At 41.1% G+C, this 12,230-nt stretch overlaps 1 protein-coding gene across 4 annotated transcripts in view; it reads left to right on the forward strand.

Annotated features, from left to right (window-relative positions):
• The first annotated feature begins 1,696 nt into the window (after positions 1-1,696).
• The window catches only part of Mroh2b (maestro heat-like repeat family member 2B), a 60,122-nt gene continuing 49,588 nt past the window's right edge, over positions 1,697-12,230 (forward strand). For 2 of the 4 annotated variants that reach the window (XM_063282035.1, XM_039102575.2), the window contains exons 1-6: positions 1,697-2,176; positions 4,337-4,398; positions 6,796-6,906; positions 7,918-8,077; positions 8,758-8,856; positions 9,278-9,432. In XM_063282035.1, coding sequence (XP_063138105.1) covers positions 2,161-2,176; positions 4,337-4,398; positions 6,796-6,906; positions 7,918-8,077; positions 8,758-8,856; positions 9,278-9,432 — 603 coding nt within the window. In that variant the 5' untranslated portion in view covers positions 1,697-2,160. Of the gene's footprint in view, positions 2,177-4,301; positions 4,399-6,795; positions 6,907-7,917; positions 8,078-8,757; positions 8,857-9,277; positions 9,433-12,230 lie in introns of those variants that run through there. The other 2 variants (XM_039102574.2, NM_001047908.2) reach the window with 2 other exon arrangements.

A 12,230-nucleotide genomic window follows, 5' to 3' on the forward strand; every position in this document is an offset into this window, starting at 1 on the left:
TAAATAGCATAAAATGGAGAAAAATGCTTGTAAGGATAAAATTCTCATACAGTGCTGGCAAGAGTGTAATTACTACAGCCACTGACAGTGTGGAGAGTGGACGTTTCTCACAAAGCTAAGGGTAGAACATCTATATGAGCCAGCTCTGGCACTCCTGGGTGTATATCCATGTATACGTCCTACCACAGAGATACTAGCACCAGAGTTCTCTGCTATTCTGTCCTCATTAGTGAAGAAGTGGAACCAGCCATCGGCCAGGAGAAGCATGAGTAAAAGAAATGTGGTGTGTGTGTATGTAATATAGCTTTATTCAGCTATGAATCAAAATCAATTTTTTTTGTCAGAAAACAGGCGACATTGGATACTGTAATATTAAGAAAAATAATCCTGGCTCAAAAGACAAATCTCTTTCTTCTCATTTGTGGAGCCTAGACGTTTTTTCCATTTATTTATTCACATTCCAAATTGTGCCCTCCTCCCAGTCCTCCTCTCCCAGAGCCCCTCCCCCATCCCCTACTCCTCTGAGAGGGTGCCCTCTCTGGTACCCCACAACCCTGGTACATCAAGTCTCTACAGGATTCAGTGCATCCTCTTCCACTGAGGCCAGATAAGGCAGCTCTATTGAAGAACAGAAACCACAGTCAGGCTACAGATTTAAGGAGAGCCTCCCCTAGTTATTGGACCCACATGAAAATCAAGCTGCATGTCTGCTATGTATGTGCTGGGGGCCTCATTCTAGCCTGTGTATGTTCTTTGGTTTCTGGCTGTCTCTGAGAGCTCCCAAGGGTCCAGGTTATTTGACTCTGTTGGCCTTCCTGTGGAGTTCTAGCCTCTTCTTGGCCTACAATCCTTCCCCCAACTCTTCCCTTAAGAAGCCCCATCCTCCATCCAATATTTGGCTACATCTGTTTCAGTCAGCTGCTGGGAAGAGCCTTTTAGAGGATAATTATGCTAGGTTTTATATATATATGTGTGTGTGTGTGTGTGTGTGTGTGTGTGTGTGTGTGAATGACACAATATCTCATAACAATACAAGACAGGAGAAGGGGAACTGGGGGAAGAAAATAGATGGAAGAAGGAAGATGGAAAAAAAGAACAGGGAGTGGTATGGTAAAAATACATGATATACTTAATATTGTCTTTATTATGAAATCTATCACCATTTACAAAGAACATACACCAGAACCAAATTAACTGAAGGCTTAGTTTCAAGCACTTGATCTTTGAATCTGAAATAAACTTCTTTAATAATATAAAAAAATAGCCTGAGAAGCAACCATCAAAATCGCAGTGAGCATCTTCCCTGTATAGTCAGCCCTATATATTGTCCCAGAAATCATCATCCTCCCTGTATGAGACTGCAATCACACAAACTTAGACTTAGGGGACATTTAGACAAGATTCAGGTCCACCCTACAAAAATATCATAGCCAAGATATCCATGCAACAAGTAATTTGAAACCAAATAGACAGGAAATAAATGTCATAAATAGAAAAAGCCTGAGTCTGTGGGAAGCTTAAGGTTCTGATAAGTCAGTGAGGAGTGGTGGGAGGGGAGTGATGGGGAAAGGTGTGGTGGGCAGGAGAACAGTGGGGAGGGGTCCAGAGTGGCCTGACTGCTGTGTCAGTTGGTCATTCCTTGCAACTGCCCCTGACAGGCATTCCGGTCCACTGAGCATGCCCTGTGGTGTGAGTGACCTCACCAAATAGAACTATCAAGACCACCTGAAAGCTTTACCAGCATCAGGCCAGTAACGTGGCCACCAATTCACACCATTCTTAAACTTGTGATCAATAGACCTAAGGATGGGGAAAGCAGCTCCTTTTGTCTATAACAATAGTTTGAGTCCTACTTTCTAAACTCTTCCTCCTCAGACGTACTGATCTCCTGCAAAGAGACAATAGTTGGGGAGATGCAGCCATCTTGGTTAACAGGAGCTCAGAGGCAGAAAAAACGTGATGGTGGTAGAATCCAGCATCATCCACCTCAACACAAGAAGCTCCTGGGTCACCCTGCCAATCAAGTAAAGAAGGATTTTCATTTAAGGAACCTTATGTGAGAAAGTTGCCAACCTGCTTCACTGACTTTTTAGCTGAACTGCTTCTGATACTTAGGTGCTGCCTCTTCTAAAGCCTGTAAGAGCCAAGACAACTCCCAGAATGGAAGAATACTCAGGTGAGCATGTCTGGGTCATGAGGAAGAACTCTGATACATGCTGACATGTGGGGGGTTTGCATGATTATACACATCAAAGTTTGTCTGAAGTGGTTTTGATGAGGACAGATTGTTTCCCTCTTTGCATCTTTATGAAAAAATAAATTTAAAAATGAAATGTTGATTGCGATGGGCCAGTGACAGACTGGAAATCTGACATAGTTTTACATTAAGCTACTTGAAGGAAAGGGTAGCTATATACCACAAAGGTGGGTTCTTATTTAATCCTGAATATTCAAAAATCTTTAGACAGTGTTTTCTTCCAATTTCAAATAGCTCTACCATTTGCTTTGCCAAAAGCTCTACACTAACAGAGTATGGTCTTGGCTCAGAGGCTCATGGGAAGTCTCTTCCTGTTCCTCCTGTCAGCCTGCCACTGGCCTGAATTTGTTGCAGTCTTTTGATTCAAACTTTGTTGTGGTTGTTTTTGTTGTAGTCATTGGTGATGGTGGTAGGTGGTGGTGGTGGTGGGTGGTGGTGGTGGTGGTGGTGGTGGTGGTGGTGGTGGTGGTGGTGGTGGTGGTGGTGTGGTGGTGGTGGTAATAGATGTGATGATGGTGATGGTGGTAGTGGCAGTAGTGGTGATGATTGTGGTGGCAGTGGTGGTGATGGTGGTGATGGTGGTGGTGGTGTGGTGGTGGTAGTCTGGTATAGTGATGGTGATGTGGTATGGTATGGTGGTGGTAGTAGTGTGATAGTAATGGTGGTAGTAGTAGGTAGTGTGGTGATGGTGGTAGTCTGGTAAAATAATGATGATGTGGTATGGTATGGTGGTGGTAGTGTGGTGATGATGGTGGTGTGGTGATAGTTATGGTGGTGGTGGTGGTGGTGGTGATGGTGGTGGTTATAGTGGTGGTGGTGGTGATGGTGGTGGTTATAGTGGTAGTGGTGGTGGTGATGGTGGTGGTTATAGTGGTGGTGGTGGTGATGGTGGTGGTTATAGTGGTGGTGGTGGTGATGGTGGTGGTTATAGTGGTAGTGGTGGTGGTGATGGTGGTGGTTATAGTGGTGGTGGTAGTGATGGTGGTGGTGTGATAGTAGTGGTATTGGTGGTGGTGGTGGTGGCAGTGGTGGTGGCAGTGGTGGTGATGGTGGTGGTAGTGGTGGTGATGGTGGTGGTAGTGGTGATGATGGTGATGGTGGTAGTGTGGTGATAGTGGTGGTATCGGTGGTGATAGTGGTGGTATCGGTGGTGATGGTGGTGGCAGTGGTGGTGATGGTAGTGGCAGCGGTGGTGATGGTGGTGATGGTGGTGATGGTGGTGATGGTGGTGATGGTGGTAGTATGGTGATAGTGGTGGTAGTGGTGATGATGGTGGTAATGGTTGTGATGGTGGTGTTAATGGTGGTGGTATGGTGATGTAGTGGTGGCATGGTATGATGGTGGTAGTGGTGATGTGGTGATGGTGGTGATGTGGCGATGGTGATGGTAGTCTGGTATGGTGATGTGGTATGGTATGGTGGTGGTAGTGGTGTGGTGATGATGGTGGTATCGTGATGGTTATGGTGGTGATGGTGACAGTGATGGCAGTGGCAGTGGTGGTGGTGGCAGCTATAACATTTAATTGCTTTCCAGAGTCATTGAAAAAGACAAATTTCTAGACAAAAAACAATACTTAAGTTTTTATTGGGAAAAAGCAAAATGTCATGAACATGGAGACAGAAGAAGGTCATTGAAAGCAAAAAAAGGCAGATAAACAAGACAAAATGTGGGATGAAAACACAGAGGCTCATTAAGGGAGGCAAAAAGAAAAATTGAGGACTTCCACTATTTCTTCTAATGCTCAATCAGATGAGAAGGATTTATCTCATTGAACCTGGAGGCCAGACCTTGCTAGAGGAGATATGAGGGTGGCGCGCACACTTAATCAAAGCCATCCACGGGAATCCAATGTACACTATCTGCACCTTTACACTGAATAGTCACTATGCACCTGTTAGCTTCAAGTCCCCTAAGGATAAGAAATATAAGTGTAATACATCCCTATCCATCAGCACCTAGCTATAAAATAGAGAATTTTTTTTAAAGGAAGAGTGGAAACAGACAAGAAGTGAGTATCTGTGACTACTGCTGCTGGGGGTGTACAGTTTGATACATATTTTAATTCTTTGTATCATTTAGAGATGTTTGGAGATATTAACCTCACTATTGGGATGCTGAGTAAAGAAGACAACATTAGCAAGGTATGCAAAGTTCTCCTTCTTATTCACCTTCTGTAAGCCAACTGTTGAGACATTCCATACACAGTTTGCTTTGGCCTCCTCCCCCTCCTCCTCCTCCTTTTTTCCCAGCTTCTCTTATGTCATTAAATCTTTTAGAAAATGCATTTGTAACAGAAGTCATTACGGTGCTGAAATAATGCTATTTAGCATTTCAAGACTCACAGAAGTTACTCAAGAACACTCTTGTTCATAACTATATATAGGTAGATGTGGAAAGAGGAAAATACCAGATTTCTAACACCGTGGGTTAGATTCTCCCCCTTATATTATGAGGATTGCTTTGAAAATGTGCAAAGACTCCCCATGCCCATCTATCATCCTGTCCCACAACCTGAAAATTACTCTGAAAATTGAAGGCTTCTCAGGCATGAACAGCCAAATAACAGTTACCGCCTTTCACTGAACACTTGTCTATGAAGTAGAGTGCTTAATGTTCTCCACATAACATGTGTTATATAATATTAATTTCTCAGAACCCTATGCTGTTGTAGTTCTACTTTCATTTGACAACTGAAAAAAAAAAGAAACACTAATACATTGTGTAACTTACCTAAGTAAGAACTGCTGTAGCATATCCACGCAGAAGCCCATGTAATGGCAGCAAAGTCACCCTAATCATTGCTCAGCATGGCCTCTTGTGAAAAGCAGTATATTTGCTATTATCTATGACTTAGTGATGCCTGATTGCCTGTTGTTAGCTTGAAGAAAATATAAAAGACTAGGCCTCACTGACAGGGATTCTAACTACTTCCTTCAATGACAAACAAGGCATTGGAAGTTCATAGAGATGGCCCTAACACTGGATATGATTAACAACCATTTTATGAATCTCATAGCAGATATTAACATTCCCATAGAGCACTGCTTTCAAACAATTACAGACACTTTGGAAATGATTTCTGGTCTTAAACAGTGCTGTGATTGAGTTTCCAAAGAAGAGACTAAAGAATCAAAATTTTAACAATCACGTCTAAGTTGCTTTCATGCTGGGGAAAACTGATCAATAAAAAATGGTGTAAGGGTCTGGACTGATAGCTCAGCAGTTAAGAACACATGCTGCTCTTGCAGAGGACCTGGACTGGTTCTCACTATCCGTACATAATAGCTCATAAGTGCCCATAGCCCTAGTTCCTATAGATTCAGGGTCCAGAGTATCTAACTTACTCTTCGGGCCTCTGTAATCATTATACCCACATGTACACAGATACACATAGAAACATGCTATAAACACAAGCAAATACCACTTTTAAAAGAAACAAATGGAGTCAAGCATGGTTGATCATGCTTCTGAGCAGGCAGACCCATATGAGTTTGAGATCAGCCTGGTCTACATAGCAAGTTCCAAGCAGGCCATGCCTACATACATGTAAGATGTCTTTTTTTTTAATGAAAATGGTCCTGAGTATGGTATCAAAATGAACTTATCCAGCACTGCAGTAAATGCAAGGTGCTAAGACTGAAGTACTCACAGGATCAACAGTCAAAAGGTGAAGTTCTCTATGACTCTTTACTCGGTTATGAGTCTATTAGTGGCACCAAACATGAAGAATTGTGAACATTGGTGAAATGTTCTAAATGAAGGGCATGTCCCAGCTCCAAAACAGGGTAAAGGCACTATAAGGTGACCCTTGCAAAGAGAACAAAGCCTTCAGAAATCAGAAAATACACGTGGAGCAAGGCAAGATCTTACAGGTACTTCAATAGGCTCAGGAAACAGAGAGAAGAAAGATAAATTGTATCTTTTTCCAACATTTCCTAAGGCCAGCCCTATAGACTAATATAAACACAATAAACACTGATACCATTTCTGGAAGTATGTGCTTGAGGCAAATGGAGATCTGAGAACTCCAGTCTTTCATCCATCACAGAACATCTTCAACATCTACAAGATTTGTAAAAGTCCCAACACAGGCATTTGTTTAAATCATGTGTCTCCTAGAGATGCACTGCCATCCAAAAAGGTCCCTCCTATTGTCTCAGAAAAGGCATGAATGAAACAAAATAACACTCCTCGGGACACAGCCTCACTGTGCCACAATGTCCTTGACAATATAAGGTACGGTAACAAAGGCCTCAGCTCTGACAGCTCTACAACAGAATGGTCAGACACTTTGAGATACTGACCACTTTGCCTCCAGTTCAATTAGGTATTGTCTTAGAAATGTAACAAAATAAAGTAAGTTTTAGAATTGATGTTGCTCTCAATGTAAATGCTTGAATCCCAAAAGATGCTGAGAAAGTCTACACCACTGTACAGCAACCATATCTTGCTTAGCTTCATGATGGCCTTTATTTGGGCTTTATCTGAGTTCTTTATGTTTGCAACTCAAATACTTTTATTCCCTTCTGTGTTCACAGGAAGAAATTTATGGCCATCTCACTTCTTTTATTCAAAACGCTGACATCTTGGATGATGCAATAGTCCAAAGGTTGATTTATTACACTTCTAAGGACATGAGGGATGAGGAAGTAAGTTTGGGTCTTGGTATTGATTGTGCACTAGGACTGATATTAGGACTGATATTAGCGACTTTGAGTACCTCCAATATACCATATAGGTGCACAAAAACCTGTCCATCATGGCCGCTAGGACCATACATAACTGGTCACTTGGTCACCACTACACAGATTAGGAAAATGGGCAAATGTAAGGAAGAATTTAGAGAAAGTATCATCCACCCATCTTTTTAGAGAAGGAAGTTTGTACTTGTGAGAATGGGTTATAGTGGAGCTCAGCAGTCTGCTGACAGACTAGACCCCAGTTCTCTTGGCTCCCAAATCACTTCCTCTCTCTGTATCTGGCTCCATTATCTTGCAATATCTGATTGTTTCAGATCTCAATACAGGAATTGCTTATACTCTGCTGTTAAGCTTTTTTTCTTGTACTTTTATGAATATAGGTTTTGTTGTTGTGGTGGTGATGGTGGTGGTGGTTTCATTTTCCTTGGTGGTAGGGTTGATTAAATTTACCCAGCTCAACCACCATCAAAAATAGAAGTATCTATCTTCCAATATGACTAAATTTGAAGATAAGTTCATCAGAATGACAGCAAAATGAAAGCTCTCAACACCTAGTCCAATTCCTTTCACTTTTACTTACTCAACCACAGTAATTCGTATTTCTTAAACAGAAAACATAAACTCCTCATCAAGGTACCTGATTACATAGCAAGAAAATAATGAGCTAGAGTTTGGTAACCCATGCCTGTAACACCAGTCCTCCTCAGGAAGCAGGGGCAGGAGAGGTCATGATTTCAAAGTCTGCCTGAACTACATGAATGAAACTCTGTCTGAAGAAAAGAAAGGTCGATTGGTCCCAAGTCTATAAGAACTGTACCAAAATTCTCTCAGCATTCTTGCTTTCTGACACCTACCTGAGAGATCTGAACTGACTCTGAAACATGAACTTAGAATACTACACAGACAACCGCCCTCTTTAAACTCACTCCTCAACTTATTCTTTTTTATTTCCCTTCACAGATGCCCAGAGAAGTCAGGATGCTGGCTGGGGAGGTGTTGGTGTCTCTTGCTGCTCATGATTTCAACTCTGTGATGTATGAAGTGCAAAGTAACTTTAGGATTCTAGAGCTGCCAAACGAATTTGTTGTGCTTGCCCTGGCTGAACTGGCAACCAGCTATGGTATGAAAGGAGCATTCTACATCTCCCTAGGAAATAGCTACCCCTGGCTAATAGTCTAAAGCCCCAGAATGTTAAGCAAAATCAAGATGGCCTCTCTATGTTCTCCTGCAGTAAAATCCATTGTTAGAAAGACATGGGAGATGTTGTGAGCATAGGTGAGCCTGATGACCAGCCATTGATTCAGGATGTATGGCTAAATATAATGGGCTCTCTTCCACCCTTCTCTTCCCTTCCTGTCTTCACATTTACAGAAATACATTCTCCATGAGGCTTCCAATAACAAGGCATTGATATGAAAAAGGATTTCCACCATTTGTTTCTATGGTATTTTATTGAACAGATTCTATTGAGCAACTTTTTATTTGCTATGCCTTGGGGACATGGGCAAAGCTAGATGGGAGATGTGGACATTAATGAAGTAACAATCCAAAATTGCTTATTAGTATTCAGCAGGCATAGGTGGCTATCTAGCGAGTATTTTCCTTCAGACCCACAGCACCTTGATTAATGATATCCAGGCTTTTGGCTAGGGGGAGAAGAGCAAGAACACAATCTTCCTCCTGCCCTTCACCTGCCTAAGCTAGTAAGCCCTGGCACGTTTTTTATGGATGAAGGAAAGAGTCAGGACCCCCAAATGAAAAGGTGAATGACGCCTTTTCCTCTTGTGCCCTTCACTGTAGTGTCCCAGAGCATCCCCTTCATGATGATGACCCTGCTCACCATGCAGACCATGCTCAGGCTGGTAGAGGATGAAAGTATGAGGCAAACCTTCTGTATAGGTGGGTATTCCTATGATTCAGATTTTTGCTTAAGACTAGACATACTTGCAGGACATTTCTCACATGGTGCAGATAGATCATACAGAGTTTCCAAGAGTTTATTTCAAATCTTCTCTGGCGTCAATGTCTAAGAATACCACCTATAACTTGATGTAGTTGGCATGTTGCAATGGCTATATTAAATATGTCACATTCTGGACAGACTATCTCCTGGTAATAGTATATAATGACAATCTTAATTCATGCTCTATAACTATTAATTAAAATTGGATAAACAATTTTCATGTTCTCATGTTTATTTGATGAAGCTTTAAGATAATTTAGAAACCTTTGCTAATTGTCTATGCTCTCTGTTAGAATAATTTGATGTTTCTTCTCATCTTCATGTTTGTTACAATCTATGGTTTTTTTTTTAACTCAGCCCTTGAAAAATTTAGCAAGTCCATTTACAAGTATGTCAACCACTGGAAGGATTTCCCATATCCCAAATTAGATGCTAACCGGCTCTCTGACAAGATCTCCATGTTGTTCCGGTACATAATGGAGAAGTGGGCCCCCCAGGCCTCACCGATGCATGTGAGTAGGGCTTCAGATAGACTCAAGCTGCAAACCCCCATGCCGGTCAGATCAGATTTAGAGTTTGGTTGTATCTTACATATGTGGATCATACACACACACACACACACACACACACACACACACACACACACACATACACACACACACACACACTACATATATATTGCATACATATATACATATATGTGGCTTAAAATTTAGTGAACTTCCTTGGTTTCTTGCCTACACTTTAAGCTATTAAAGCAGTTTTTAAACTAATACTTCATGGTTAAATCAGCAAATGTTGAACTTCCCATGGGTATCGTTAGTTATGTTTTAGAAGGCATATTAAGTCTACCAATTTTTTTACCTACTTCAAGTGTATCCATTGTCCCATTCAGAGTTTCTTGAAGGACAACAGTATGCCTGATCCTGTTTCAGATGATGGAGAGATATCAAAGCTTGAACAGACCAAAATCTCACTCTGATATTTCAATGGGTGGGAAGAATATGGGTAAATGAAAGAGTGACTGTCCTTTGATGTTTTATATGTCATAAACTACTACATTTGAACTGAATGATTAACTTGACAAAAACAACGGGTCCAAACAACAACAACAACAACAACAACAACAACAACAACAACAACTCTGGTGTCTACCCGTAACACAATTAAATCAATAACATCGAAAGAATCATTCAGCTGTGCAAAAACTACTGCAATTTTATGCTGGGTTAAATGCCTATGAAATATTTTTTGCAGGCTTGGATACTTTTGGCTCATAATTAAGATGAAAATTAAAAGCTAGTTACACAGGTTTGGGGTTCACCATAACTCAAATAACTGAATGATTTTGAATAGTGTCATCCAAGTACAGCATGAAAACCTGATTGTGGCAAAAACTGAGTTCTTGAAAAATGCAAAGCAATAGCTCATGACAGGATAAAGAATAAAGATTTCTGAAGAAAGAGGAAAAAGAGAATGAGATTCCAGAAACTAAAGAAAGAAGTTTCAAAATAGCAAGCAAAGATGTACCAAAGATTACTACAGAGGTCAGAAAAAAAGCATTGGAAAGTATACAGTGTACAGTAAGGAACATAAGAGAACCATCACAGCTGGCACTGTCTCAAGTTAAATAAATGGTGGTGTAATGAGCCACTAAGTTTTAATAAGGCTTGTTGTAAAATACAACTTTACAGACCACATATATTGGCTTCAGAATATAGACTATCAAATTATACACTAAACTCTTTTTACTTAAAAATTGCTTTTCTGACAAAAAGATAGTGAGACTCTAGTTTTTATGATCAGTATTTGTCATATGTTCTGCTCTAGAAGTTGGTCATTCCCAATGTCAAAGCTAAATTATAGTGGAGTTTGGGAGACAGGTTGTAAGAAATGGAGGTAGGAAATTCAAAACAAAACATCTTAACAAATTTAGCCTGAGACAAGAAGGAAAGTAAGTAGACTATTGTAGGGGAACAAGCATGAGGGGAAAGCAACAGTAGCACACAATGCTGTGTGACATTCTTCTTGGGAATAAATGACTGAGCATCTACTCATCAGACAGAGAACCAACAATAAACCCAAGTATCACTGAAGTCCGACTTGGTGAACCAGTAGGTTTAACTGGGCTTACTTACAGGCATTTGGGAGAGAGGTTAGGTACAGGAACAGAAGTGACTCCAAGACAGCCACATCTCCAAAGCCCTTCCTAATATGGGTAACAACTCAAGGAAGCTGGAAGCTTATAGTGTGCTACACAACCTTCAGGTGGCTCTACCAAGTTGAAGGGTGTCCTGTCCTGGTAGCTCAGTTGTTCAGAGCCTCTTCTAGGCAACTCAGATGGTTTCTGCTTCTTTCAGGCAGTTCAGCTTGTCTGAGTGAGTCAGCCATCCTTACTGCTTATATATATATATGCCTGGGGAAAGAGGGACTTAGTGAAACTTGTCAGTTTCAGGAACTTCCTGGAGACAGTACTTTTTTTAATTTCCTGAACTTATTAATAAGCTTTCAAGAATGATGAAATGTTTCACTTCCTCCTACATCAACCTACTATTTCATCTCCACACAAACAACTTGTCTCTTGGTTACCCTCCCTGCAAAGCAAAAGGTTTCAATCTCAGGTTAAGTATTTCATCACTAAAAACAGACTTCCCTTCTGGAAGGAACATTTCATCTCCCCCTAGAAATACCCTATTGTTTTAATTCCCATACTGTGTCTTTACAAGCTTCCTTCCAAATGGAAGGTTTATAATATCAGGAAATTTTTGAATTCATTAATATGTTGAAAGAAAGTGACTGTGAGAGATGTTGGTAAAGCACTTGTTGCACAAGTCTGATGACCTTTAATTTGAACCTCCTGAACTCACACAAAAGCCAGATAAGGCATGGCAAGCATCTGAATTCTCAGCACACTCCTACTGCGAGTTGAGAGGCAAAAACATGAGAGTTAGAGGAAGCCCTAGGCTACCGAGCCTGACTAACACAGAAACAAATAAAAACAACCTGTCTCACAAGATGGAAGATTATGACTGACAGCTGAGGTTGTCCTCTGACTTCCACATCTGAGCCTTGATCATGCACACGTATACAAAAACAGAGGGGCGGTGCAGGACCGTACACGGAAAACAATGAACAACTATTGAAATGAACATACGCATAGACATAGATGTGGATGCGCATGCGCATGCCGTTGCTCATGCAGTGCTCTGTACCTGTGCATTTTCAAAAACAAAACAAAACAAAATAGAGCAGCCTTGCTGGTTCCTAAAGGTGATTTTTTTGTGTTTATGGAGTCCCCAAAGTGCCCATA

The sequence above is a fragment of the Rattus norvegicus genome, chromosome 2, assembly GCF_036323735.1.
Source record: "Rattus norvegicus strain BN/NHsdMcwi chromosome 2, GRCr8, whole genome shotgun sequence".
NCBI lineage: Eukaryota > Metazoa > Chordata > Mammalia > Rodentia > Muridae > Rattus > Rattus norvegicus.